This window comes from Dermochelys coriacea, chromosome 8 (assembly GCF_009764565.3).
Source record: "Dermochelys coriacea isolate rDerCor1 chromosome 8, rDerCor1.pri.v4, whole genome shotgun sequence".
NCBI classification, from domain to species: domain Eukaryota; kingdom Metazoa; phylum Chordata; order Testudines; family Dermochelyidae; genus Dermochelys; species Dermochelys coriacea.
The window spans coordinates 98321323-98348786 of NC_050075.1; the positions used below are offsets into that span (position 1 = coordinate 98321323).

The window sequence follows — 27464 nt, forward strand, 5'->3', positions numbered from 1 at the left end:
GCTTGGAAGAAGTTACTATGGCATCCCACACCAATTAATCGTATGCAGCTTTTCATTTGACTGGTCATTCTGGGCAGGGCTCAGAATGTCCGAGTACTTTATTCACAGGAGGAATAACACTGAGTGATGATGGGCATTATACTAAAAATATCCTGGCTCCACAACACAGTATCAGACACACCATAAGGAGTAATCGTCACAATAACATGGGCAGATCATATCTTGAGAATGAAAGCACTTTCTCTTCCCAATGGATTTTATCATACACACTGTAAGGAGAGTGATGATAAAATCCATTGTTTCATGTTCTGTGTGTGTGTATATAAATCTCCCCACTGTATTTTCCACCAAATGCATCCGATGAAATGAGCTGTAGCTCACGAAAGCTTATGCTCAAATAAATTTGTTAGTTTCTAAGGTGCCACAAGTACTCCTTTTCTTTTTATTAAAATGTAGTCCATTGTTTCTACAGGTTTCATTATGAGCTTTGCTTTTTTAGGATTTAATGTCTTACCCGCTTCAAAAATATTAAGTTATGAGATCAGATCCTTTTTTTAAATTGCAAAAATTATTTAAATCTGAGTTCTTGAGTAGCAATTTTAAAAAAATTCTTTTGGTTTCAGATGCTCTTCTGCCATGCTTTGAGCCAATCATGGTTTTGTTAAAAAAAATCAGATGGAGTCAATTCTGAATATGGATTATATCTTTATCTGATTTTACAATTTAGAAAATAGCATATTTAATGGCACTGTAAAGGGAAGGAAGATGTGACATTTGGAGTCATCCTAGAGGAAAAGTGTGTATGTATGTGCATGTATGAGGTATTACCACATAGAGAGGTTTCTCTCAGGAGGGGAGTGAATGTTGTTTCCACAATTAATTCTGCTATCTGTTTCTGATATTCGTGGTCTGACAGATGGTATTGCATAGTAGCACTTTGGGAAAGTAGACCAAGCTGGTGCATCTATGTGTGTTCTCCTATGGTAGCTGTCTGCAGTTCATACTTCTCATTGCTTCTACCTTCTACAATAAAAGTGAAATTGCCCCTTGTACTAAGGGCCAGCGTGAGGCCTCCACACCAGCTAGGCTGCACTTAAGTGCCAGTCTGGTTTACAGTTTACTTCTTCCGGGAAACATGATAGTTGAAGCAAACAGGCACAGGCTTTGCAAAAGGGATTTCTAAAAACAATTAGACAGCAGAAGGGATATACATACCTATGTAAAAGCAATAAAACACCTCATCACAAGATGGCTGGCCCCTTTGAGGGAAGATGGAGTCAGCCTCCCAATTAATGAGATGCTTCCAGGCCTGAAGAGACAAAACTGAGGAGGGTCAGGTAATAGCTTAATACAGCGATCCTCAAACTTTTCACATTGTGCCCCCCGCTTCCACCCCTTCAGGAGCCATGTCAAGAGCTAGGGCTGGAAGTGGGGCCATGGCTCCTGGGGGAGGAGGGGGCTTGTCAAGGTTCCTTCCCCACTCTGAACTCTAGGGTACAGATGTGGGGACCTGCATGAAAGACCCCCTAAGCTTATTCTTACCAGCTTAGGTTAAACGCTGCCACCACCAAAGTATCTAACAATAATAAAAGGGGAAGTGCCCACTTGGAAACGTCTCCCTCCCCCCAAATCCTCCCCAAACATTACACCCCCTTTCCTGGGGAAGGCTTGATAAAAATCCTCAACAATTTGCATAGGTGAACACAGACCCAAACCCTTGTATCTTAAGAACAATGAAAAGCAATCAGGTTCTTAAAAGAAGAATTTTAATTAAAGTAAAAGAAAAGAATCATCTCTGTAAAATCAGGATGGTAAATACCTTACAGGGTAATCAGATTCAAAACATAGAGAATCCCTCTAGGCAAAGCCTTAAGTTACAAAAAGACATAAAAAGAGGAATATACATTCCATTCAGCACAACTTATTTTATCAGCCATTTAAACAAAACAGAATCTAACACATATCTAACTAGATTGCTTACTGACTTTTTACAGGAGTTCTAACCTGCATTCCTGCTCTGGTCCCGGCAAAAGCAACACACAGACAAAGAGAACCCTTTGTTTTCTCCCCCTCTAGCTTTGAAAGTATCTTGTCCCCTCAGTGATCATTTTGGTCAGGTGCCAGTGAGGTTACCTTAGCTTCTTAACCCTTTACAAGTGAAAGGGTTTTTCCTCTGGCCAGGAGGGATTTAAAGGTGTTTACCCTTCCCTTTATATTTATGATAGGGCTGTAGCTGCAGCCAGCCAGGAGCTAGGGGCCAAGACCAGAGCCGCAGGTCTGGGGCTGGCATTAGAGCTGTGGCTGGATTGGGGATGGCAGCCGGGACCGTGACTGGGTGCAGATCTGTAGCTGGGCTGGGAGCCAGGGGCTAAGTCCAAGGATGCAGGGGGGGGGCAGGGCTGGGCAGGGGCAGGGGCAGGGTGGGGCTGGGTAGTGCTTCCTCCCCACTACCTGTGGGGGCTGGCCCAGACCCTGCTGTGCCCCCTGGGACATTCCTCTGTGACCCCGTAGGGGGGCATGTCCCACACTTTGGGGACCACTGGCTTAATGGACACCCAGGTCTTATAAAAGGGCTGAGAGAGCTCCAATTAGGGTGACCGGACAGCAAGTGTAAGAAATTGGGACGGGGGTGGGGGGTAATAGACACTATATAAGAAAGTGGTGGGGAGAGGGATAGCTCAGTGGTTTGAGCATTGGGCTGTTGAACCCAGGGTTGTGAGTTCAATCCTTGAGGGGACCATTTAGGGCCACCTGGGGCAAAAATTGGGGATTGGTCCTGCTTTGAGCAGAGGGTTGGACTAGATGACCTCCTGAGGTCCCTTTCAACTCTGATATTCTATGAAAAAGACCCCAAAATCAGGACTGTCCTTATAAAATCTGGACATCTGGTCATCCTAGCTCCATTTGAGTGAAACCACAGAGAGTGGATAGGTTCCTGTGGAAGGCCTTGAGCCAGCATCTGCAGGAGGCCAGGTAATCCAGGGGAACCAGCTTTGGGGCCCAGTGCTCTATACCAGAGCCAGGAAGGACACAAGGAACAGAGTCCAGGAGGGACTGAGAGTGGTACTCTAGGGGAACCAGATGATTGGTCTGTCCCAGAGCCAGAAAGACTCTCTAAGGTAGCCCAGAAAGTGACTGGGAACAGGGCCCAGAGGGCAGACTGAAGAGAAGCCCCAAAGAGCAGAAAAACCTTTTTGTTTGTGGGACTTCTTAGTTGGACTTTTGTAACCCCAGAAGGGGTTAAGTTTTGTTTGTGACTTGGCCAGAGGGCTAAACCACATCTCCAGCACAGACTGGGTGTGTGGAGAACTGAGGGACCACCAGGAGTGCCACAGTTGGCCAGCAGAGGTTGTTATGTTGCAGCCACACTCTGACACTCATACACCATAGCCTGCCTGAGATTCCTCACCACTCCTGAGAGTTCTTTGGGATTTGGGAAACCTTGGCACAACAACAAAGGGGTATAAACTGGCTATGAAGCAATTTAGGCTGGCAATTAGAAACCTTCTTCTAACCACTAGAGGAATGAGGTTCTGGAACAGCCTTCCAATAGGGCAAACAACCTATCTAGTTTTAAGATGGAGTTTAAGTTTCTGGATGGGATTAGAGGGCAGGATTCCCTGCAATATCTGGAGACTGGACTCGGTGAGCCAGAAGGCCTCTTTCAGTCCTATATCCTCTGTTCCTATGATTTAATCAAAGTCCTCCAAAGGCAATGTTTCTCGATGACTTGGATAGGCGCCAGTCCCTGAGATCTCCCTGACACAGTTTAGGAAGACAGCAAGCTGGTCACTAGTATCAAAGAGGTTGAGAAACACTGCTCTGAGGTGGTAGGATTCTCTCCCGCCCCTTTCTCCCCGGTAGCTCTTGGCTTCTTCTCTGGACCATGGAGTACCATCTTTTTGACTCTTTCAGTCAGTGTTTACAGTGATCTGAAAAGAGTGGGGAGTCTTTAATCACCCCCACATCTGCAAGTCCCCCTGCCAAAGAATTAAACCTGCCCACCACCCCCAAATCAATCCTGTCCCCCCATCAATTTGGCTCTCATTTGCCTCAGCCTCACTTCTACTGCTCCTGAGGTTCTACATCTCCTCTCTAAGGCCTGATGGAGCTGGAGCAGAGTGCCCTCTCCCCCTTTCCAGGCCAGGTATTGCAGGGAGGGAGAGGGGAGAAGTTGTCCCATTGTTCACATTGTATGGGAGAGGGATCAGAGCTGACAGAAGCTGCTAGGCTCTTTCTTCTCTCTCCTCCTCTCTTCTCATGTGAGAATGGTACCAGATTCTCACTTGGAGGCTGGGGGGATTAAGAACAAGTGCTGTCTGCTTCCTGCAGGAGCCCTAATTGGTGGTGGCTCCTCTCCAGGAGGTGTTAAAGTAGCCAATCAGAGGGGAGTTCCCGCCCCCCAAGGTAGAGCTAAAAATGTACACTCCTTCAGCGACCCAGCTTGCTATTCAGAAATTTCATTTTGCTACCCCTGAAACCAATTGTGACCAGGTGCATTTTAAACACTACTTCCAGTCAGTGTCCTTCTGCTCTCTAAAATGGCCAGGAACAATACCTTCCTCTTACAACATTCAGACAGTCCCCTATGTCAGGTGACCCCCTTGTCATCCTCAAATACCAGCCTTCTTCCCCTGCCCTCAGTCAGATGATCATTGCCTGGTTACCAGGTCACCTGAGTGCTCTGGTTTTTCTAAGTGGTAGCTAGCTCATTGACATAGGGTGCTTCCATTTGAAGAGAAAGCCATCAAAGTTTAATGACCCCGCCCCCATAAATATAGAGAGTACGTAATATCAGACAGAATGTGTAAGCGGTACAAAGATAGATTTCCCAAACTGTCACAGGGGGGCAAAAGTTCAAGCAAGAAAATTGAACTTGAAAGAGTTTTTGAAACTTTGTGCCACCCCCCGATACTGCTGTGACTTTTAACTCCTCTTATGATTGCTGTGGTTTAGCTAACAGATCTTGAGTCCAGCAAAATCTCTGTACAGCCAATCTAGAGTTGTTCTTCTGTGAAAACAGCAGAATGTTCTTTCCAAGAATCACTCACTTTTTATTTTTTAAACTGTGCTTCAATTGAAAGCTATACTGGCCAGTCACATTCTGTAATTACTTTTTTTAACAGAGATTTGAAAGTAGCATTTGTAGCTGTTTGCCCTTTTGATTATAACAGTCTGTGGATCCAGGGATAGCAGCAGTATTTCATTTTAAAAAACATGTTAGATTTGGTGAATGGATTCCACAGAGGTGAAACCTGACAGAAGAGACTGATTCAGATTTAATCAGTGGGTCACTTGTCAGTTGAAGTCAAACTGTAATTCTAGAAATGACCAGGCTTTAAGTGATGATGGTGATGAATCTGGTATGCCAAGTGCATATGGGTAAATAAATAAAAGATATTACCTCATCCACCTTGTGTCTCTCTGAGTGAATATGAAATGAAGAAAATGATCTCCTGCCCATCAGCACATAGTCCCATTAGCACTGGTGGTGATATGTGTATCAAGAAGAGTAGGCGCTTTTAAATGTGAAGCCTCTGACTTTCTTCCATCATGGGGATAAGTACACAGTGATTCAGACAGAAAAACTGGCGGCTCTTCTTCGGTGTATAATAAATGACCAAATTTCCAATATCAGAAATTAGGGCTGTGTGTGTGTGTGTGTGTGTGAGTGAGCAGCTAGTTAGAACCTGTGCTTTAAAATTCCGACTCGGATCCAAAAGTCATGAATAAAATAATATTTTTCTGTTTGAGAAGAAAATTCATACTATGTCTTGTTGGTGAGTTTGCAAAGGATATTGGCCTCATTTAATATTAAAATAAAAATATATATAATGTGACAGAATCTCAGCCACTCCTAGGGTAATTGTGCAGAAGTTTTTGCTGCATGCAGCGATATAACTGAGTGTTTAACTGTTGCTTTAGGTGCTCTTGAATAAACTGTACTCATTGTATAGTCTGTAAAACAGGTAGGCCTTGTAGTCCAGATTGCATTAGTTTAACTAAAGATATGACTTTAAACTAATGTAATTAAACTGATGCAAACCCTTGCATGGACACTTACTTTGATTTAAACTAGGTTTATTTTGGTTTTGCATTTTGCATAATTCCATAAGAAATTGATATAATCCTGGTTTAATTGGATGGGTTTGTGTACCAGTTTAATGAAATTGGTTTTAAATGGATTTTAGTAAAACTGGTGGAATTCTGTATGTAGATGAGGCCTTAGGTCAAGTACTGGATAGGATTCCTCTGCTCCATAGTGCTCAACCCACCTGGGCCCAAATATGGGTAGCACTGTGTGACAAAGTTCCAAAAGAGCGGGAACATAACATTCTTCAAGCAGGAAGGTAAGATGCCATGGGATTCACACCATGAGAGTAAACAGTCCTTTCTATCACTTCAGTGCAATGATTCTTTATTTATGGTGTCAATAACTTTCCACAATAAATGGGAGGGGACACCAAAGGTGAATAGAAAGTAGGGAACTGTGGGACTAAAGGGAGTGACTTTTCTCTGTGGGATGTTTGAAAGAGAGGCCCTGACTCTAGTCCAGCCACTGGGATCAAAGGGACTTAAGGAATCCAGGTTACAGGGGTAACTGGATTAAATTTAATGCCCTGTAATATACAGGAGGTCAGAACAGATATCTAATGGCCCCTTCTGGCCTTAAACTCCCTGTACCAGTCTTGGTTCCTCTCCTTTGCCTCCCCCTGATAAGGCAGCAGGCTACAATGACTTTTAGGGGAGTTGCGAGTCTTGAGGGTAGGGAGAGTTTAGTGCACTACGCCTAGCTCCTTTCACTGCCTCCTTTACCTGGCAGCAGGCTCCCTCTAGCGGTGGATAAGCAACAACAGGCTTCCTCATCCTGGGAGTAATAGAAGGGGAAGGCAGCATGATAGTGACCATTGTGACGGTTTAAAAAAATCGAACACCCCCTCCGTGGGGGTCTGATTCCCAAAGACAATTTGTGCTCTGTACTATTTGCTCAGGAATACAATGGGATAGAATAACTTTCTGGGATGAGTGGGGAGTTCTGTCTGTAGGCCCATTCAGTCCTTGACCTCTGATCCTGCCAGCAAGAAGAGGGATGTTAGAAGATGGCTGCCTCCACTCAGACTGTCTCATTTCACATAAACCACTGAACAGTCATCAACCGCCGGTCACTGTTGCCCCAGGCTAGATTTGAACCAGTGGTCTAGAAATGAAATACTCCATGTATCTGTCACAGGTCTAACTACTCCAGGCCCTCTTGCCTCTCCTCTCAGTGACACACACACAGTCCATAAATGAAAATGTTCCCCTAACAGGATACAAACAGCAGGGACATAGACAACTCTTTTTATTCGGGAGGTGGTGGCTGTAATAGCTGTTGAACATTGCTTTAATGAGTAGTTTTGCACCACGACTACATTTGTCCACTTTTGATAAAGTGAGATAAACAAACTTCTGTTCCAAAGTCAGTGTTTCCTTTATTGATGCAATCCCTAAATTTGTGGAGAGGCTAAAGCCTGGCCCACATCCCCAGTTATCTACATGAACAGCGATGAAAAGATAAACAGAAACCTCTTTTCTGACTGAGTTCCACAGTCTCCTTCTCTAGTCAGAGCAGCCCCTGCCTGTTTTTTCCCGCCTTATGCAGTGTTGTTGTACCTGTATTGGTCCCAGGAGACCTGAAGAAGAGCTCTGTGTAAGCTCAAAAACTTGTCACTCTCACCAGCAGAAGCTGGTCCTGTAGAAGGTATTCTCTTTCCTACCTTGTGTCTCTTTTCCTGCCTTAAAGTTAAAGCAATGAGTTAAAGCAATGAGCTATGGTTGCCTGATGAGTTCCAGCTACCTTGACTTTTCAGATAATTTAACCTTTTTCTGCATGGTCACTAAATCCTACCAAGGAGCACAGGAGAGAGAGGGGATTTTAAGTAACTCTTCTCAGTTGGCCTCGGGGCCAGTATCCTCTGGAAACCCAGAGGGGTAGTATAACCTGTCACAATGCCATTGACAGTTCCTCTATGCCATTCCATTCCACACACATGCCATTTTTATTAATTACTATTTTGAAAGCAGATAAATAATGGATGGACTTAGTGAGACTTTTTTTCTTCTTCAATATTGATAGAAAACTTTAAAAGATCCTTTCGAGTGATAGATAACCCGCACACCTAGCACAGTTTGGTATTTAGGAAATGATAGTTTTCTCTAGTAGTCATTACTGAAACTGTTTCTCTTTACCTGCCCACTGTGGCTGCCTAAATGAATTGTCCCAGCTGCCAAGCTAGTGCATTGTAATGGAGATTTCACTTCTTAGCAGCTTATTGAAGTACGCTGTAATTTGAATAAGAATGCTGTTTCTCTGTTAATATTTGAAAAACCTAAAATCACCAATTTATCCCTTTGATGAATCCAGATCTGCACATCACATTTATAGCCTGGGCTTGAAAATTACACGTGCTCTCAGTGTCGGTGCTGTGCATAAGCAGATTAAGCAATTGCTTGGGGCCCCCCGTTCAATTTTTTAGTATGAGTTGTGGGTAGGGAAGGCCCCTCCCACAAATATTCCTGATTAAGGCCCCCAGGAGTGGGCTAGAGCTGCCTCTATATGCACTGGTACATGCTGGGAGCTAAAAATTAGGCCCCACATAGGTGATTTCAAAGTGTATTTTCCCCCATTTAAAACGCTTCAGAAAGAAGGGATACATGTTAAGCATGATCACAGGTTTCAGAGTAGCAGCCGTGTTAGTCTGTATTCGCAAAAAGAAAAGGAGTACTTGTGGCACCTTAGAGACTAACAAATTTATTAGAGCATAAGCTTTCGTGAGCTACAGCTCACTTCATCGGATGCATTGAAGTGAGCTGTAGCTCACGAAAGCTTATGTTAAGCATGAGGTGCTGAGTTGAGGACAGTTAACACTAAACTACTTTTAAATTTTCTCTCTGTCATTGTAATTTTCTTAGATGGCTTCAGTAACAGATGCCAGATACAGACACAACGATGCTTCAGACCAAAATTTCGATTACATGTTCAAACTCCTGATCATCGGCAACAGCAGCGTGGGCAAAACATCCTTCCTCTTCAGATATGTTGATGACACTTTCACACCAGCTTTTGTTAGCACAGTTGGAATTGACTTCAAAGTGAAAACTGTTTACAGGAATGACAAGCGGGTGAAACTGCAGATCTGGGTAAGTGCTGGCATTATCCAAATATTCTATTTAAACCTGAGCAAAGATATACCAGAAAAAGTAATCATAAATGCTAAGAGCAAAATAATTTGAAGCATTTGGCTTTCTGAAAGTAAATCTTGGATTATTCTAGGTTTATTATTCATAGGGTTTTGTGTGGTTGTATCTTTTCCGCACCCTTGGAAACTCTAAATCTGATCAGCTCATATCCACCAAATATATTTGCATCTTCCTGCAATATTGCACTGCTGAGCAGAAACAGGTGAGTTCACTCCAACTACTGAGGGTCCTCCCACACATAGCTACAGGGTGTGAGGGTTTGTGACATGGTGTAGCAGGCTCAGAGGCCCCCTGGTGGAGGCCTCTGGGTCCTATCACTAGGGCTCCATGTCTGTCACAGAGGTCGCAGAAGACATGGATTCCGTGACTTTTTGCGACCTCCATGCCTTCTGCAGCTGCCGGTGCAGCTGGCCTCAGGGACCTCCTGAGCAGTGGTCCCGGGTTCGGCCCCCAGAAGCTGGGGCTGCTGGCCCTCTGGTCCCCGCCCCCAGCAGCAGCTCCCCCGCTCCTCCCCAGAGCAGCCCCCCCCCCAAGATTTAGTCATGGACCGGTCACGGGCCATCAATTTTTGTTTATTGCCCATGACCTGTCCATGACTTTTTTACTAAAAATACCCATGACTAAATCGTAGCCTTACCTATCACATCTGTCACAGAAAAGGAACAGTAGACAAGCCGTCCAAGTGCCCTAGAGAGACTGCGCGGGAAGCAGACATTAGCCACTGGGGAAGTGGCCTAATATTTGACACACCTGAACTGTTAGTGGCCCAGCTGGAGAGCTGCGGCCAGAAAGTACCAGAGTGGGCAAAACCATTGCCTCCAGAGAGGAAGGCCTCAGGGTACAGCTCATACCTGGCCTGGGATTGTGTAGAGACTGAGAGGCCTTGTGATAGGTCTCTGTTGCACTGTCTCTGTTCGTTTTGTTTGTATTAACTTCAGATTGTGTGGGACTCAGCTGGAGGGCTGAATCATTGAAACTGCTGACAGGGTCACCAGGAACTGAAAGAGAGTACAGGCACATGCATGTGGCCAGGGGGTACTTGTGAGAGGTGGGTGCCATTCCATTAAAGGGTGCTAAAAGCCATGTCTGGTGAAACCACATCAAATGTCAACTGGCAGGAGAGATTCATACAGAAACCCTGTCATATAATTTCTGCAATGAGCCAGAATTTCACTGTCAAGTCAGCAAAAGATCTAAGATTCCTGAGCAACAGAGTAAAGCACAGGGCTACATCTAAGCAACCATGCTAGGAGTTTATCATGTTTCTTTTATGAAGTGCAAATGTTTTAGAAACATTTTTATCACATGTGACAGATGACTTGAAATGCATTTATGCAGCAAAATTGACCCTGATAGTGTTTAACCCTTCAAATACCCCAGAAAATTTGCATTCAAACTGTGTTGGAAAGCTGTGCTCAGGCTTTTGTGTTCTGAACAATTACAAAGCACCCACTTGGAAATTCCCTAGCAAAATACTCCCATTTGTATTAAATACATGAAAAAACTATTAAACAGGGAGAGAAGGGCAGCTATCAAACCAACTTCCAGAAAGCCATCTGCAGCAGCTTAAAATGGTTCTCTGTATAGCTTTGTCTCCAGACTAATTAAACAGAGGCACTGGATATAAGGTTAGTTGAAGCAATGTGTTATCATTTTCCAGACATTTCTGGCCAATAGAAAAATGGCAGATGCACAGTGTTCTAATTAATCCATATGCAATGGATTCATAACTAATCCTTTAGTTTCTAGATTAAAATATACCACTGTACAAAGCACTTCATTCTGAACTACTGCTGTCCTGATTTTAGAGTGGAGGATTTTTTTTTTAACTAAAGCATTTTCCTTAGTAAATATATAATTAATTTGATCTCTTATGTCTTCAGGTGCAATGTACAACAGATTTAATAGCAACACAATCTTTGCCATGTTGCTAGATTATGGTAATAAAATAAAACTGATATATAGGTTGGCACAGATCTAGCTGTGAAATTATCTGGGTTTGGGTTAGTGTTTGGGTTATGAGGATATTTCAGAGTTTAAAGCCATTACCAAATTAAACATGTTTCTCCTCCTGTGTTTGACTTTATTACAGGACGTCATGTCCCTGCTGTTAATAAAGTCTGTAAAAGGAAGACAAACTCAATAAAGTTATGTGAGGTTTATCAAGAACATTCTAAATAAAATTTTGAATTAATCAAAAGTTTTAAATAAAATATGTTTGAAATCTTCTGGAAAAGCCTTAAACTTGAAAAGAGATAATATACCATTTTTCAGAGAGAAGTCACTAAAATAGCAGGATTTGTAATATTAGAGTATCAACAACATTAGTGTATATTGACTTAAAAGACTATTTTAGAATGAAAAATTAAGTACTTAATAATTCCAAGGTGACGTGCTTTTATTTAAATATCCCTTTCAGAGATCCATAATATGAACCATGACTTAAGAGTTTTAACAAAGATTTTAAGTAGGTACCTTTTAAAACCACTTAATATTTCAACCTATTTTGAGCTCATTTGCTCGTGTCATAAACCTGAATCTGTAATCTGAATGTAAGCATCAAACTAAGCACGGTAGTGGTGGCTATTAACAGACCAAAAGCTGAGCCCTTAAAAGGCACAAAATGCAACTGAGTGCTCGTAGGTGAATGAAGGGAATTGCTTTCTTATAAATGTATCTCCTGGTATTAATTTTACTACTTTTCTTTTAAAAAGTGATTTACAGAGCCTACATTAGGCTCTAATCTGCTTAAAAACGGATGGTACCACTCCCCATTGATTTCAATGAGACCATATGCAGAGAAAGATACTATTCAATGTGAATGAGGGAGCAGGTTAGGCTTTTCTTTGTATTAGTGCATGAGGAGCAGACCAATGGGTGAAACTGACTATAAACAAAATGAAATTGGCTATTAGCTATGAAGGGCAAAAAGTAAACAAACAGCTTACATCTTGAAAAATAATTGGAAAATTCTTTGTTTTAATAATGCAAAGTGTATTAGTAACATAGGAAATAAGATATCTCATTTTGAAATTTGTGGGACCTGATTCTCTAATGCCTTGAATCTTGTGCACCTTTGTGAAGTGGATGCAAAACATTACATGAGATTTTTCAGAGTAGCAGCCGTGTTAGTCTGTATTCGCAAAAAAAAAAGGAGTACTTGTGGTACCTTAGAGACTAACAAATTTATTAGAGCATAAGCTTCCGTGAGCTACAGCTCACTTCATCGGATGAAGTGAGCTGTAGCTCACGAAAGCTTATGCTCTAATAAATTTGTTAGTCTCTAAGATGCCACAAGTACTCCTTTTCTTATTACATGAGATGTAAGGCAAAGGAGAATTAGGCCCATTACTTTTTACCTTGACAGTGTCTGGATAACGATGGATGAAATTTATCACTGTGCAGAGTCAGCACAAAACCTACACATAGGGTGACCAGATGTCCCAATTTTATAGGGACAGTCCCAATATTTGGGGTTTTTTCTTATATAGGCTTCTCTTACCCTCCACCCTCTGTCCTGATTTTTCACACTTGCTGTCTGGTCACCCTACCTACACATGACTTAAATCCTATTTTGAGGGCATAAGTAGGATGGGACTTAAAAGGTGCCCAGCTTTTGTGCTGGCCTTCTGCACGGGAATGAATTTCATCCTAAATGCATTAGCTGTAAAAGTAGCCCTTGACTGATTTGGGGCATCAACACCATTCGGCCACTGAACTTGAAAGAGCACATTCACTATACAGATCTGTCTACACCAGCAGCACTCCACTAGTGCAGGTGCACTGGGTTAGAACTAATAGAAGATTAATAAGGCTTTGTTGGAGCGTTAAACAACACAGTAGTTAAAACCAACTGAGCTCTGCTGAAACTGGAGGCTTCTGGCCCTGCTGGAGCTGTTCCAGTAGAGAATTATGGGTCCGATGTTGGCTAATATAAACAATGGCCAGGCATGTGGTACTCTGGATTAAATGAAACCTCATTGGAAATTTAACTGTTTTACTTTGTGGCTTTCCGGACAAGGTCATGCTAACTTTTTTCTTTTTATTTAAATTATGGCCAATGGAATTTAGCAGCAACTCTTACTTGATCAATCTTAATACAAAATTATTTCCTACTGTAAGAAGGATGATGCAATTATTTAAAGAACCCTTTGAGTTTCCTTTGCGTGCATGCATGCACACACACATAAAATTTCATGGAGCAACATTGTTAGGGACCTATAATGTTCTCTGCTTTGCCAAGGCTACATCATTCAATAGGGCTTCATGACTGTCAAACTGAAAAAGATGGCAGACTAGAATTGTAGTGGCACTTGAGTGGCTATCTATAAAAGTTTTATCTACTATATGTAGGACAGGGGGGAGGAAGAAATCCAGTTGTAGTGAGTGTGTGACGCAGCAGGAAGTGGGGAGTGTTGACCTGGGAATGTGGCACGGGAGTTTCACTCCCTGCGGATGGGATATCTGAGAGCCTGTAACCTGACCCAGGATGGGGAGGGGGAGGTAACACCTCTGCCCTGGGAATGTGGACAAAAGGCTGCAAGAGAGAGCCTGCTGGGGGAGAGGGGGAGGGGGGTTAGTTGTTTGGTGCTGGGTGGTGGAATGCAGGGAACCCCAGGGCCGGGGTCTAAGCTCCCTGCTCCCCCAGAAGGACTTGGCTGAGGGGTCCTGGTTGTACCCCAAGCTCTGTTTTAGACTGTGTTCCTATTGTCCAATAAACCTTGCATTTTACTGGCTGGCTGAGAGTCACAGTGAATCCCAGGAAGAGGGGTACAGGCCCCGGACTCCTCCACACTCCGTGACAGAGTGTACCTCATAGTAATTATTAATCACTATGAATCAGAATTATTATCCTAGAACCACTCCCTCTTGGTGCTTATGGGCTTTGCCTTTTGCTTACATTGATCAAAACAATGGAGAATTTGGTGGGAGGCTCACTCTAGTAGTAGTTTCTTTGATTTTTCTTTTATGTTTTCAAAGATGAGAGAAGGAGTACTTGTGGCACCTTAGAGACTAACAAATTTATTAGAGCATAAGCTTTCGTGAGCTACAGCTCACTTCATCGGATGCATTTGGTGGAAAAAACAGGAGAGATTTATATACACACACAGAGAACATGAAACAATGGGTTTATCATACACACTGTAAGGAGAGTGATCACTTAAGATAAGCCATCACCAGCAGCGCGGGGGGGGGGGGGGAAGGAGGAAAACCTACTTTGCTTCTCTACAAAAGAAAAAGGACACTAAGCTATCTAAACTACTATATGCCACAAGGGGCCACAACAATGGTTCCCGTAACCCACCCAGCAATATTGTTAATCTATCCAACTATTCTCTTAGCCCAGCAGAAGAATCTGTCCTATCTCGGGGCCTCTCCTTTTGCCCCTCCACCCCCACGAACATGATACAGTTCTGTGGTGACCTAGAATCCTATTTTCGACGTCTCAGACTCAAGGAATATTTCCAACACACCTCTGACCAACATATTAACCCACAGAGACCTTCCTGCCAACACTACAAAAAGAAGGATTCTGGGTGGACTCCTCCTGAAGGTCGAAACAGCAGCCTGGATTTCTACATAGAGTGCTTCCGCCGACGTGCACGAGCTGAAATTGTGGAAAAGCAGCATCGCTTACCCCATAACCTCAGCCATGCAGAACACAGTGCCATCCACAGCCTCAGAAACAACTCTGACATCATAATCAAAAAGGCTGACAAAGGAGGTGCTGTCATCATTATGAATAGGGTCGGAGTATGAACAAGAGGCTACTAGGCAGCTCTCCAACACCACTTTCTACAAGCCATTACCCTCTGATCCCACTGAGAGTTACCAAAAGAAACTACAGCATTTGCTCAAGAAACTCCCTGAAAAAGCACAAGAACAAATCCGCACAGACACACCCCCAGAACCCCGACCTGGGGTATTCTATCTACTACCCAAGATCCATAAACCTGGAAATCCTGGATGCCCCATCATCTCAGGCATTGGCACCCTGACAGCAGGATTGTCTGGCTATGTAGACTCCCTCCTCAGGCCCTTCGTTACCAGCACTCCCAGCTATCTTCGAGACACCACTGACTTCCTGAGGAAACTACAGTCCATTGGTGATCTTCCTAAAAACACCATCCTAGCCACTATGGATGTAGAAGCCCTCTACACCAACATTCCACACAAAGATGGACTACAAGCCGTCAGGAACAGTATCCCCGATACTGTCACGGCTAACCTGGTGGCTGAACTTTGTGACTTTGTCCTGACCCATAACTATTTCACATTTGGTGACAATGTATACCTTCAAATCAGCGGCACTGCGATGGGTACCCGCATGGCCCCACAGTATGCCAACATTTTTATGGCTGACTTAGAACAACGCTTCCTCAGCTCTCGTCCCCTAATGCCCCTACTCTACTTGCGCTACATTGATGACATCTTCATCATCTGGACCCATGGAAAAGAAGCTCTTGAGGAATTCCACCATGATTTCAACAATTTCCATCCCACCATCAACCTCAGCCTGGACCAGTCCACACAAGAGATCCACTTCCTGGACACTACGGTGCTAATAAGCGATGGTCACATAAACACTACCCTACTGACCGCTATTCCTACCTACATGCCTCTAGCTTTCATCCAGATCAGACCACTCGATCCATTGTCTACAGCCAAGCTCTACGATATAACCGCATTTGCTCCAACCCCTCAGACAGAGACAAACACTTACAAGATCTCTATCATGCATTCCTACAACTACAATACCCACCTGCTGAAGTGAAGAAACAGATTGACAGAGCCAGAAGAGTACCCAGAAGTCACCTACTACAGGACAGGCCCAACAAAGAAAATAACAGAACGCCACTAGCCATCACCTTCAGCCCCCAACTAAAACCTCTCCAACGCATCATCAAGGATCTACAACCTATCCTGCAGGACGACCCATCACTCTCACAGATCTTGGGAGACAGGCCAGTCCTTGCTTACAGACAGCCCCCCAATCTGAAGCAAATATTCACCAGCAACCACACACCACACAACAGAACCACTAACCCAGGAACCTATCCTTGCAACAAAGCCCGTTGCCAACTCTGTCCACATATCTATTCAGGGGATACCATCATAGGGCCTAATCACATCAGCCACACAATCAGAGGCTCGTTCACCTGCGCATCTACCAATGTGATATATGCCATCATGTGCCAGCAATGCCCCTCTGCCATGTACATTGGTCAAACTGGACAGTCTCTACGTAAAAGAATGAATGGACACAAATCAGATGTCAAGAATTATCACATTCAAAAACCAGTTGGAGAACACTTCAATCTCTCTGGTCACTCGATAACAGACCTAAGAGTGGCTATCCTTCAACAAAAAAGCTTCCAAAACACACTCCAACGAGAGACTGCTGAATTGGAATTAATTTGCAAACTGGATACAATTAACTTAGGCTTGAATAGAGACTGGGAATGGATGAGTCATTACACAAAGTAAAACTATTTCCCCATGAAGAAAAGGAGTACTTGTGGCACCTTAGAGACTAACAAATTTATTAGAGCATAAGCTTTCGTGAGCTACAGCTCACTTCATCGGATGCAGTGAGCTGTAGCTCACGAAAGCTTATGCTCTAATAAATTTGTTAGTCTTTAAGGTGCCACAAGTACTCCTTTTCTTTTTGCGAATACAGACTAACACAGCTGCTACTCTGAAACCTATTTCCCCATGGTATTTCTCCCCCCCCCAACCCACCCCCCACTGTTCCTCTGATATTCTTGTTAACTGCTGGAATTAGCCTACCTTGCTTGTCACCATGAAAGGTTTTCCTCCTTTCCCCCCCCTGCGGCTGGTGATGGCTTATCTTAAGTGATCACTCTCCTTACAGTGTGTATGATAAACCCATTGTTTCATGTTCTCTGTGTGTGTATATAAATCTCTCCTCTGTTTTTTCCACCAAATGCATCCGATGAAGTGAGCTGTAGCTCACGAAAGCTTATGCTCTAATAAATTTGTTAGTCTCTAAGGTGCCACAAGTACTCCTTTTCTTTTTGTGAATACAGACTAACACGGCTGCTACTCTGAAAGATGAGAGAATTTCACACCTTTTTTGAGTGCCAATCAGTAAAGACCGTAACAGCTTGCCAGTCAGAGACCATTTTAACCTGGCTAATGTGCTTTGGCATTAAAATGTCTAGTAGAAATTGATCTGTGTTTGCAAGATGGAGATCTTATTTCTGTTCATGTTTGTTTTAGGAAGTTCACATTTTATGCACAAAGATTTAATGATTAGTTAGGTGGAATGATCAAAAAGGAGGGCCCTAATCAGTCCGTATAACAGGATTCCCCATAGTGTTCTAGTTTGAGTCAGGAATTTAATAAATGCTCCTATTTGGAAAATATTTGAGATCCGTGAATAGTGTTTTTACTTTTTGGGTTGGGAATAGGAGGAAACATATTAAAGAACAAAAACATGAATAATATTTTTAAAGTCAAAATTGCTTTATAAAACTTCTATTACTGGAGTGCAAAATGGCATATTTTGCCCTGAGAGGGAATAAGAAATGTAATAATTAAATTCAGTAAAAACAACAAAAAAACCCACCACACCTCTGTGTACTTTGTTATATGCACTGTAATTTTTACTCATCCAGCATATTGTTCTGCTTTTGTTTATGAAGGTGGTTTTGTACAAAGGGTGGAATAAATTGCTTTAAATTAGAATTTTCCAGAAATGAATTGAATTGGTGAAGGATAATGAATAAGCCATTTTGTGTTTTAGGATTTCTCTATAAACACAGTTCATAAAAGCTGGTTACAGTGTATTCATTTATACCATTGGCATTTTTAAAAAAAAAAAAACCCGCTTGTCAGAAAGAATCTCATCTACTGCATATTTGTAAGAAGCTAATTTATAATCTTGCCATAAGTGTGTTTCAGGATTACCTGTCTCTTGACAAACAGTTCTGTATTCCCAGAGATATTAATTACTGATCAGAAAGGAAAGCCATTCTATTTGGGGTTATGGTGTTTCCTCATTATTTAAAAAAATAAATAAATCACAGGGGTAACTTTGTACATTCTTAACAAACATAGACAGCTACTACTTAGAACTGTGTTCAGGTTGCCTAGCAACCAGTAAAAGGCATATTGTATAGATCCAGAGGGATGTCGCGTGAATGAATGGAAGTGATTTTGATTTTAGGAAGGGATGGTTCAAGAATGGTTTTATTTATTGTTTAACTGGTTTCCACATGTTTAATATGTTTATGTGAATATTGGTTTAAGTCACAATGGATATGTGATTCTTTGGGTTAATGGCACTTAAATGGTATATAGGCCTGTGCTAGCTCAAGAACAGGTAAATTTCACTCAAAGTGCACAAACTGAAATTTGTGTGTGTTTGTTTGTTTTTGCTGATTTTTCAGTCATGATCGTCTTAGATGTTGCTTGTAACTGTAATAAGTACAAAGTTTTCATATAGAAATGTAATTTTAAATGATGGTGTCCGTCTAAAAATTAACACTTCTGCCTACCAATTTATAACCTATTATTGTTACAAGTAATACCTAAGATTATCAGACAAGAAAGACATTAGAGAAACTTTTTTTTTAAAATTCAGTGTGTTTATTTGTGCATTGGAAAGCACCTTGTCTTCATTCAGTTAGTCAGTTTCCCCTAAAAAGAAAAGGAGTACTTGTGGCACCTTAGAGACTAACAAATTTATTTGAGCATAAGCTTTCGTGAGCTACAGCTCACTTCATCGGATGCATTTGGTGGAAAATACAGTGGGGAGATTTATATACATACACAGAGAACATGAAACAATGGGTTTTATCATATACACTGTAAGGAGAAAAGGAGTACTTGTGGCATCTTAGAGACTAACAAATTTATTTGAGCATAAGCTTTCGTGAGCTACAGCTCACTTCATCGGATGCACACCTGAGAGTGGCTATCCTTCAACAAAAAAACTTCAAAAACAGACTCCAGCAAGAGACTGCTGAATTGGAATTAATTTGCAAACTGGATACAATTAACTTAGGCTTGAATAGAGACTGGGAGTGGATGAGTCATTACACAAAGTAAAACTATTTCCCCATGTTATTTCTCCCCCCCACCCCACTCCCCACTGTTCCTGAGACGTTCTTGTTAACTGTTGGAAATGGCTCACCTTGCTTGTCACCATGAAAGGTTTTCCTCCTTCCCCTCCCCGCTGGTGATGGCTCATCTTAAGTGATCACTCTCCTTACAGTGTGTATGATAAAACCCATTGTTTCATGTTCTCTGTGTGTGTATATAAATCTCCCCACTGTATTTTCCACCGAATGCATCCGATGAAGTGAGCTGTAGCTCACGAAAGCTTATGCTCAAATAAATTTGATAGTCTCTAAGGTACCACAAGTACTCCTTTTCTTTTTGCGAATACAGACTAACACGGCTGCTACTCTGAAACTTGTCAGTTTCCCCTGCTCTTTATGTGGATCTTTCACACAGCAGCCAGGGGAGAGAGGGGAAAAGGTCATGTGTTTTAAAAACAAATAATTGTAAAAACCACAAAAATGATATGACATTAAATGTTACCCCGTTCCTCCCCCCTTTATTTGTCTTGTCTATTTAGACTGTAAACGCTTTGGGGCAGGGATGGTCTCTTGCTACGTTTTTGTACAATGGCCAGCACACTGCCATTCCATTCTCAGTTGGCTCTAGGTGCTACCACAATAAAAATGGTTAATAATAATTATAAGCACGATAAAATGAGCCAGGGGATTCAGCAGTTGATAATATAACTGAGGCTCTCTATACTTAAAATGCTGCAGTGGCACAGCTGCAGCGCGTCAATGAGACACATACAGTGATGGAAGGGGTTTTCCCATCGCTATAGGTAATCCCACTCCTTGAGAAGTGGTAGCTAGGTCGATGGTAGAATTAGTCCATCTATTTAGCACTATCTACACCGGTGGCTAGGTCGGCTTAACAATGTCTCTCAGGAGTGTGGATTTTTCACATCCCTGAGAGGCATAAGTATGGCAATGTAACTTTTCAGTGTACACCAATTCAGAAACTATGTTTAACTCTCCATTGAAAGAAAGGTTAGGTCTACCCTCAAAAGTTAAGTTGACCCAGCTACATTGCTCAGAGGTGTGAAAAATCCACATACCTAAATGACATAATAGAGCCGCTCTAGCCCCCATGTAGACAGTTTTAGGCCAATGAAAGAATTCTTCCATCAACCTAGCTACTTAGGGAGGTGGATTAACTACACTGACAGGAGATCCTCTTCTGTTGCAGTAGTGAGGGGCTATGCTGAAGTGCTACAGTGGCACAGCTGTGCTACTGTAGCAGTTCAAGTGTAGACTAACACCTAGATTTTAAATTGGGCATCAGATTAAAAGGCAAAAAAGGACTTGATATTCAGATGGACAAAGGATCTTTAGACTCCAATATGATTTCAGGATACAGACAAACAGACTCTGAAGGTTCTAGAAAGTTTACAGTTTATTCCATTAGCAGAAGTTTTCCCAATGCTAAACTGGCTAGCGGGTATTAATAGCTTTGATGAATGTTAGAGAGAGACACATTCTTCAGCACTCATGCACAGCTGTGAATAAGGTGAAAAGTAATGTCATTCTGTTTTTGTGGAAAGGGTGCTGGCAAATCGAAACCTGACAACCACTAATTAAGCTGAATAGCTGTTTCCGTTTTTTAAAAAAGCAATCCAGCTGTAGCTGCCCGGAAGGCAAATATGTAATATTTTAAAAAGCCATTTGCATTAGTTGTCACTTGAATGATAGTGTTACTATGGAGCACACCTGATGGGGAGGAGACTTCAAGAAGTAATGCTGATAAATAAGTTAATTTTTCTTTTTAAAGAGATAAAAATAGAATGTCATAGTGCTTAATATAATTGTAAACTGTTATATTTTAATGTTAATTATACACTTCCCCAAGAAGATAATTATGCATTTTGGAAGAGAGAGTCATCTGTTTTCACAGCTTCAAGTTCCCAATATATTTCTGATAAATTCTTTATAAAAACCTACTCTAGGTTAAATGCTGCTATCATCTTGTTTCTCAAAAAGATGCAATGATTCTCTATTTTAACAAATGTATGCAGTAGTTATGCATGACTCTAAAGATAAACTGGGCCTGATTCTGCCCTCGTACCACTATATCTGAGCAGTAACTCCATTGAAGTCAGTGGTGTGACAGGATCCCCGGGGTGCAGCCTGGAATTGTGGGACCACTGTGCCCCCTTAACTCTCCAGCCTGGGCTGTCTTTCACAATGCTTTGCTAACCCCTCCAGGTGCTGTTATAACTCCGCACAACCACATGTGGAGCCCCATACCCAGCTAGATTGCATGAATGTTCCCAGAGCCTCTCAGGAATCTCAGAGAGAAAGGCACCAGCTGAATCCCCCCAGCTCCCAGCCTTTACCTCAGGAATATACTGTCTTGCACTGCTCAAGATGAGCAGTGCAAATTTATTAATTGGTTCATCACTTCACCAATGGAAAGTGGATATACACCAGCCTTTGTAAACCTGAGCAGCTTTACCAAACACTTCAGGCAAAGTGGTAAAGATAAACAGTAAAACAAGTTTATTGACTACAAAAGATAGATTTGAAGTGATTATAAGTGATAGGCGAAAAGTCAGAATGGTTACCAAAATAAAATAAAATATAAGCACGGAGTCTAAACTTTCAACCCTATTAGATGGGGCAACATCTAGATTAAGCGGTTTTTCTTACTGCACTGGATCTTGTAGTTCATACTACACAGGTTTCATCTTTGAAACCTGGGCCAGTCTCCTCTGTTGGAGTCTTCAGTCTTCTGAGTGTCTTTGTTGCTTGCAGTGTAGGTGGGGGGAGGAGTAAAGAGCCAAGCATGGGGCCACTGTGTTCTGTTTTATACCCTCAGTCCCATGTACTTGGAGAACATAGGTCCAGGCATGTTTGGGTGGGCATTGCTGAGTCCCCAGGCAAGGTTGAGCAATTCCCCTGGTGTGGCCTTATGCAGATGAGTCATTGAATTGTAATTCTCTTGCTTGATAATGGCTGTTGATGGTTGTTTGACACCCACCCAGACATTGGTTACTTTTCTTGCTGTTGTCTCTAGGGAGCTAATATCTGGCTGATTCCCCAACTTACAGCTTGTTTTAGTGACAACCATACAACACAATTCTCATAACTTCCTATGCACTAATGATATACATATTTAGATAGAACAGTGACTTTAAGCAGATCATAACCTTCCCCTCATACCTTACATGGCATGCTTTATATGCAATATCACAATTATATATACATTAGGAATATGGGGGTTACAGGGTACTCCCCTAAGGTATAGAATGTCACAAGTGGATTTACACCAGTTTAACTCTAGTTATCAAAATCAGGCCCCTCTCATTTGATATCCAGAGAGAGAAAATTAAAATGGCCAGGATCATGACTGACAAAAGAACAAATTGGCCCACATAGCAGAAGGAAAGGATTTAAAAAAAACCCCACATCTCATTGTTGCAGCATTAAAAACTCTTTGGGTCATGAGAATGAAAAACATCTAGGCTCCATGGACATAAGAAAGAATAACTATGTTCCTGATTAAATATAAATCAAGCCAGTAGTTTTATTAAACAAATGAGCTAAGGCCTTTCCTTAATAGTAGTGTCCCAAATATTGCTGTGGCAGGAAAAAACCTGATAGAAGAAAAATAACAGGCAAAAATAGCCTGGTAAATGTCACAGAGAAAAACACATTCACATGTCTTTGAAAGGGAAAACAGTAAGCAAAAGTGCTAAGTATGAGTAATACCTACAATTAGTGAAGAGAGAGACCTTGTATGCTGCCCTGAAAGGTAAGCTAGCTACTAATGAACACTATATAGAATTGTTCCTCTTCAAAACACAGCATAAACTTTAGCTAATGCAGCTCCACAGCATGCTTGTGAAGTAGTTAAATAATGTTATACAGATTTTACAGAGGAGGAAAGTGGGGAGGAAGGGAAGTTAAATGTCGAAGAGGAAGTTAGTGGCAGAGCCAGGCTTTTATGTGGCAGAGCCAGTATTTTATTCATACTCTGTATTTTATTGATTATTTATGTAGTATTATCATAATCCATAACCTGTGTAGTGGTTTGTATAGTGACAGTGGATGTAGAAGAGTCATTGCCAACAGTTTGTAAGTAGCTATTCTAGTGGCTACATGTGTCCCTCAGAGTGAAGGATGGGTGTTTGAGAAGAGCCAGGCTGTTTTCTGAAGTATGCCATTTCTCTGACTGTACTGTGAGTGACTGAATGGTCAGAGTATTCATAACCAGTATTCTTCTGTAAGTCACACACAACCCATTTCTATCACACTGCAGTTCAAGGAGAGTCCCACAACTTCTACATCTTAAGTAAATCCCTCAGGGAAAGCTAACATGGACTAAGCTGCTGAGCAATGCGAACATAGGGTGAGGAAGCAAGTGGACCCGTAAATTAGCACCTTTTTGCTCCTTCTTCAGGAAGCAGCATTGGCATTCTCTGTGCAGAGGTATTTGTTTCATTGAACCCTGCCTAAGGAGTACCCGGCATGGGACAGAGAGCGAAGAAATAGTACAAAACCCATTAAATCTGAGTATGTAGAGTACAACAGGGGTTTTCCCTTGTAACTGAGTCATTTCTTTGGTGCTGTGTATATTTGTTAAATCAAACCTGTAACTTAAGACCTCTGAGGATTGGGACCCAATTTTTTAAATAGCTTTTTAACACACACATCAACAGAAACAGAGAGAGCTTCAATATACAGCTTCTTCAGCTGTCTACACTGAAGTTCTCACTGGGATGTTGTCTGGGCAGTCTCTGAATTTCCTCTCTAGTCACACCCAGGCAAGGGCAGCAGGTTAAGTAGACCTAACTCTTCCACCTTCCAAACAAACCCCACTTCTTTAACCACTGATGAATCACTAGTGGAAGTAGGGATAGCAGAATTTCTTCCTCTGGCTCTGAAGGTGTTCCCAGTCCAGAAAGGTTCCAGGCCTAGTTCACTTCATCACCTGGACTGCCAACCTGGATTGCCAATCATGAGATTGGCTTATGTAACACGAGATTTTAAAAAAATAATAATTTTGAGGGTCTGTGTCTTTTTTTTTGTGTTTTCTGGTTTTTGGGATTTATGGTTCACATTTACAAGCTTTTTCTCCACAACCATGAGAGTTAGAAACATACTTTTTAAAAAAAAAATTACAGTTGAAATTTTCACATAATAAAATAGCTATAGGAGCTGGAGCTTAAAATCCCCCCCAGATTTCAAAATACTTACAATAAAATTGCGAGAATTGGCAATAGTGCCTCACATATATTAAACCCTTCTAAGTAAATGGCATAATTTTGAATGACTATATATAAAATGTAGTAGGGATATAAACTAAGAAAACAAGTCAGAACTGGAAAGTAGCTTTGTGTAGTTTTTTCAGTAGGTGAAAATGTAAATCTGTGGGTCTGGGGCCAATCTGTATAAATACTTCTGTTTACCCTGAATATTGACATTCATTAGCAAACTTCCATTAGTTAATGTTTATTCAATGCTTTGGAAATATAAAGTGTTATATAAGTAGCGATGGGCTGAGAAGGTGGTATCTGGTTCTGAAAAGGTATGGGCTGAGGTTCCGGGGGTTGGTCTGAGATTGATTCAGGGCTATGGGTGAGGTTACAGTCTAGCCGTTTTCATGAGATTTCAATCAAAATTGGCAGAAATACCATAAAATCAGCTGATCATGTAATATCTCTGCCATTTTGGGCTGGTCTCATGCTATTTAGACTGCATCCAAACTGGAACTGGAAAACTGTCCCCTTCAACTTGGAGCCAAAACCATATAGACTGGTTAGGACAGGATTGGGCAAACTTTTTTGGCTGAGGGCCACATCTGGGTGGGGAAATTGTATGCAGTGTGGGGTATGGGAGAGGATGTAGTGTGCAGGAAAGGGGTCAGGGCAAGGGATTGGGGGAGAGGAAGGATGCAGGGTATATGAGGGCTGAGGGCAGGGGTGCAGGAGGGGTGTGGACTGCGGGAGGGAGCTCAGGGCAGGGGGTTGGGGTGCAGGAGGGGTGCAGGGTGTGGCAGGGGGCTCAGGGCAGGGAGTTGGGGTGCAGGGGCGGTGCAACAGGGGACTCAGGGCAGGGAGTTGGGGTGCAACGTGTGGCGGGGGCTCAGGGCAGGGAGTTGGGGTGCAGGGTGTGGCAGGGGGCTGATGGCAGGGAGTTGGGGTGCGAGGAGCAGGCAGGGGGCTCAGGGAAGGGAGTTGGGTGCAGGAGAGGTGCGAGGTACAGACAGGGGGCTTAGGGCAGGGAGTTGGGGGGCGGTGTATAGGAGGGGTTCAGGCTCCAGCCTGGTGCCACTTATCTAAAGCGTTTCTGGGGTGGCAGTGGCATGCACAAGGGCCAGGGCAGGCTCCCTGCCTGCCTGCTCTGGCCCCATGCTGCGCTGCTCCGGGAAGCAGCCAGCTCCACGACCCTGCGTGGCCCCTGGAGGAGGGAGGGGGGCATAGGGCTCCATGCACTGTCCTTGCCACGCCTCCAGGTATCTCCCCCAAAGCTCCCATTGGCCGCGGTTCCCCGTTCCCAGCCAATGGGAGCTGCAGGGGGCAGTGCCTGGAGGCAAGGGCAATGCACAGAGACCTTTATTCCCCCCCCGCCCCTGGCCCCAGGGACGTGGTGCCAGCCGCTTCTGAGAGTGGCGCGGGGCCTGTGGCACCATGGGGGGTAATCCCGCGGGCTGGATCCAAAGCTCTGAGGGGCCGGATCTGGCCCATGGGTCGTAGTTTGCCCACCCCTGGGTTAGGATCTAGGGATTTGAACCCAAAGCCCCTCAAAATTCAAGAGGATTCAGATTAGAGGTTCCAGTTTTGCCCTATCTTGGTATATAAGTGCTTAGTATTGTCATTATTACTATATTTCTTTAATAAAAATACAAAGATGTAGTTTCATGTGGAATGATAACAAAAAAAATTATAGAATGTATTTTTTTCAGAAGCAGAATAATCCCTTATGTTTAATTAAATAAAATACAGTATCTTCTTTTATATAAATTAACAGGCTTTTTCTTTACATTAAGATGTATATAAAAAAACTTGCAGGAAAAATAAAAGTGATTACATGTACAAAGCATGGATTTTTTTACAGTCTTTGAGTAAGAAACCCTGTAAATTAATGGTTTTGCATCGACTATGCAATTATCCTATTTTAAATATGTATCTGCTTATGTCTTGGGTGCTATTGTATTGATCTAACAACTTAAGCTTGCTGAGTAGGGCACTTTGGTGCATGCACAGTTAAGCAGTTGGCCTGCAAGATTTATTTCTGTTTATAGTTAATTGCCCCAATCCCTTTGCTATCTCGTTATAAGCCTCATGCTGTACTGCACTGAGAAGTATGGGCCAAATTCAACCCTAATGTAAGCTCTGCTGACTGCAGTGAAGTTGTTCCTGCTTATACCAAGGTTTCATTTAACCTTATTACAAGCTACAACATCTCTTGCCTTGCTACTTTAACTATCTCTTTGCATGGTGAATATGAATGCAATATATTTGCTCTTTCTTGGTTCACTTCAGTACAATAACTCTTGTAAAATCATTCCAATATCTCATCCAGGGTCAGGGAAGAAGCAGAATGCAGATTCCAGTACATTATTATTTTGTTGAAGAGGTGCCAGTTGACTAAAGGTACAGACCTGTTCTAATGAATATGGTCTAATGTTAATTAGCTGTCCAATAGGAAAAGAGCTCTAGTGAAAATTTTCTGTAAACAATCTCTAGTTGGTTCCAGTTGGACAACTTGACTTTTGAACAGAACAATTGATCTACTGGCAATAGGGGTTAGTGCTTCTACAATAGAAACTAGGAGAGACCATGAAGGATTCCAATAGAGTTGAGTGGAATTTTCATGAGGGAGTAGATAAGGGAGTAGATATGGTTTTTCCATAGTGACTGGCAATTCAAAGTCTCCAAAAATATTTTGCTATCATTGACAATGATTATGTTGTATCTGGCGGTGGGTCTGAACCAAACGTCTCAGATCCCAGTGCTCTGCATATGTTGTGGAATTTCACTTCTGAATATTAACTTTGTGGCCACCTCAGGCATATCACTAGTTACCACAAATTATAAATAACAGTATTCTGGTTGTCTGCACTTTTTGTCTCAAGCTAAACAAGGATGAGACAACTTGACAAAGAAATACCTCTAATATTACTAATCC

At 42.4% G+C, this 27464-nt stretch overlaps 1 protein-coding gene across 4 annotated transcripts in view; it reads left to right on the forward strand.

Annotated features, from left to right (window-relative positions):
• The window catches only part of RAB3B (RAB3B, member RAS oncogene family), a 126456-nt gene that overhangs the window by 13572 nt on the left and 85420 nt on the right, over positions 1-27464 (forward strand). For 3 of the 4 annotated variants that reach the window (XM_038414969.2, XM_043490853.1, XM_038414970.2), the window contains one exon: positions 8953-9180. In XM_038414969.2, coding sequence (XP_038270897.1) covers positions 8953-9180 — 228 coding nt within the window. Of the gene's footprint in view, positions 1-2317; positions 2336-8952; positions 9181-27464 lie in introns of those variants that run through there. The other variant, XM_043490854.1, reaches the window with a different exon arrangement.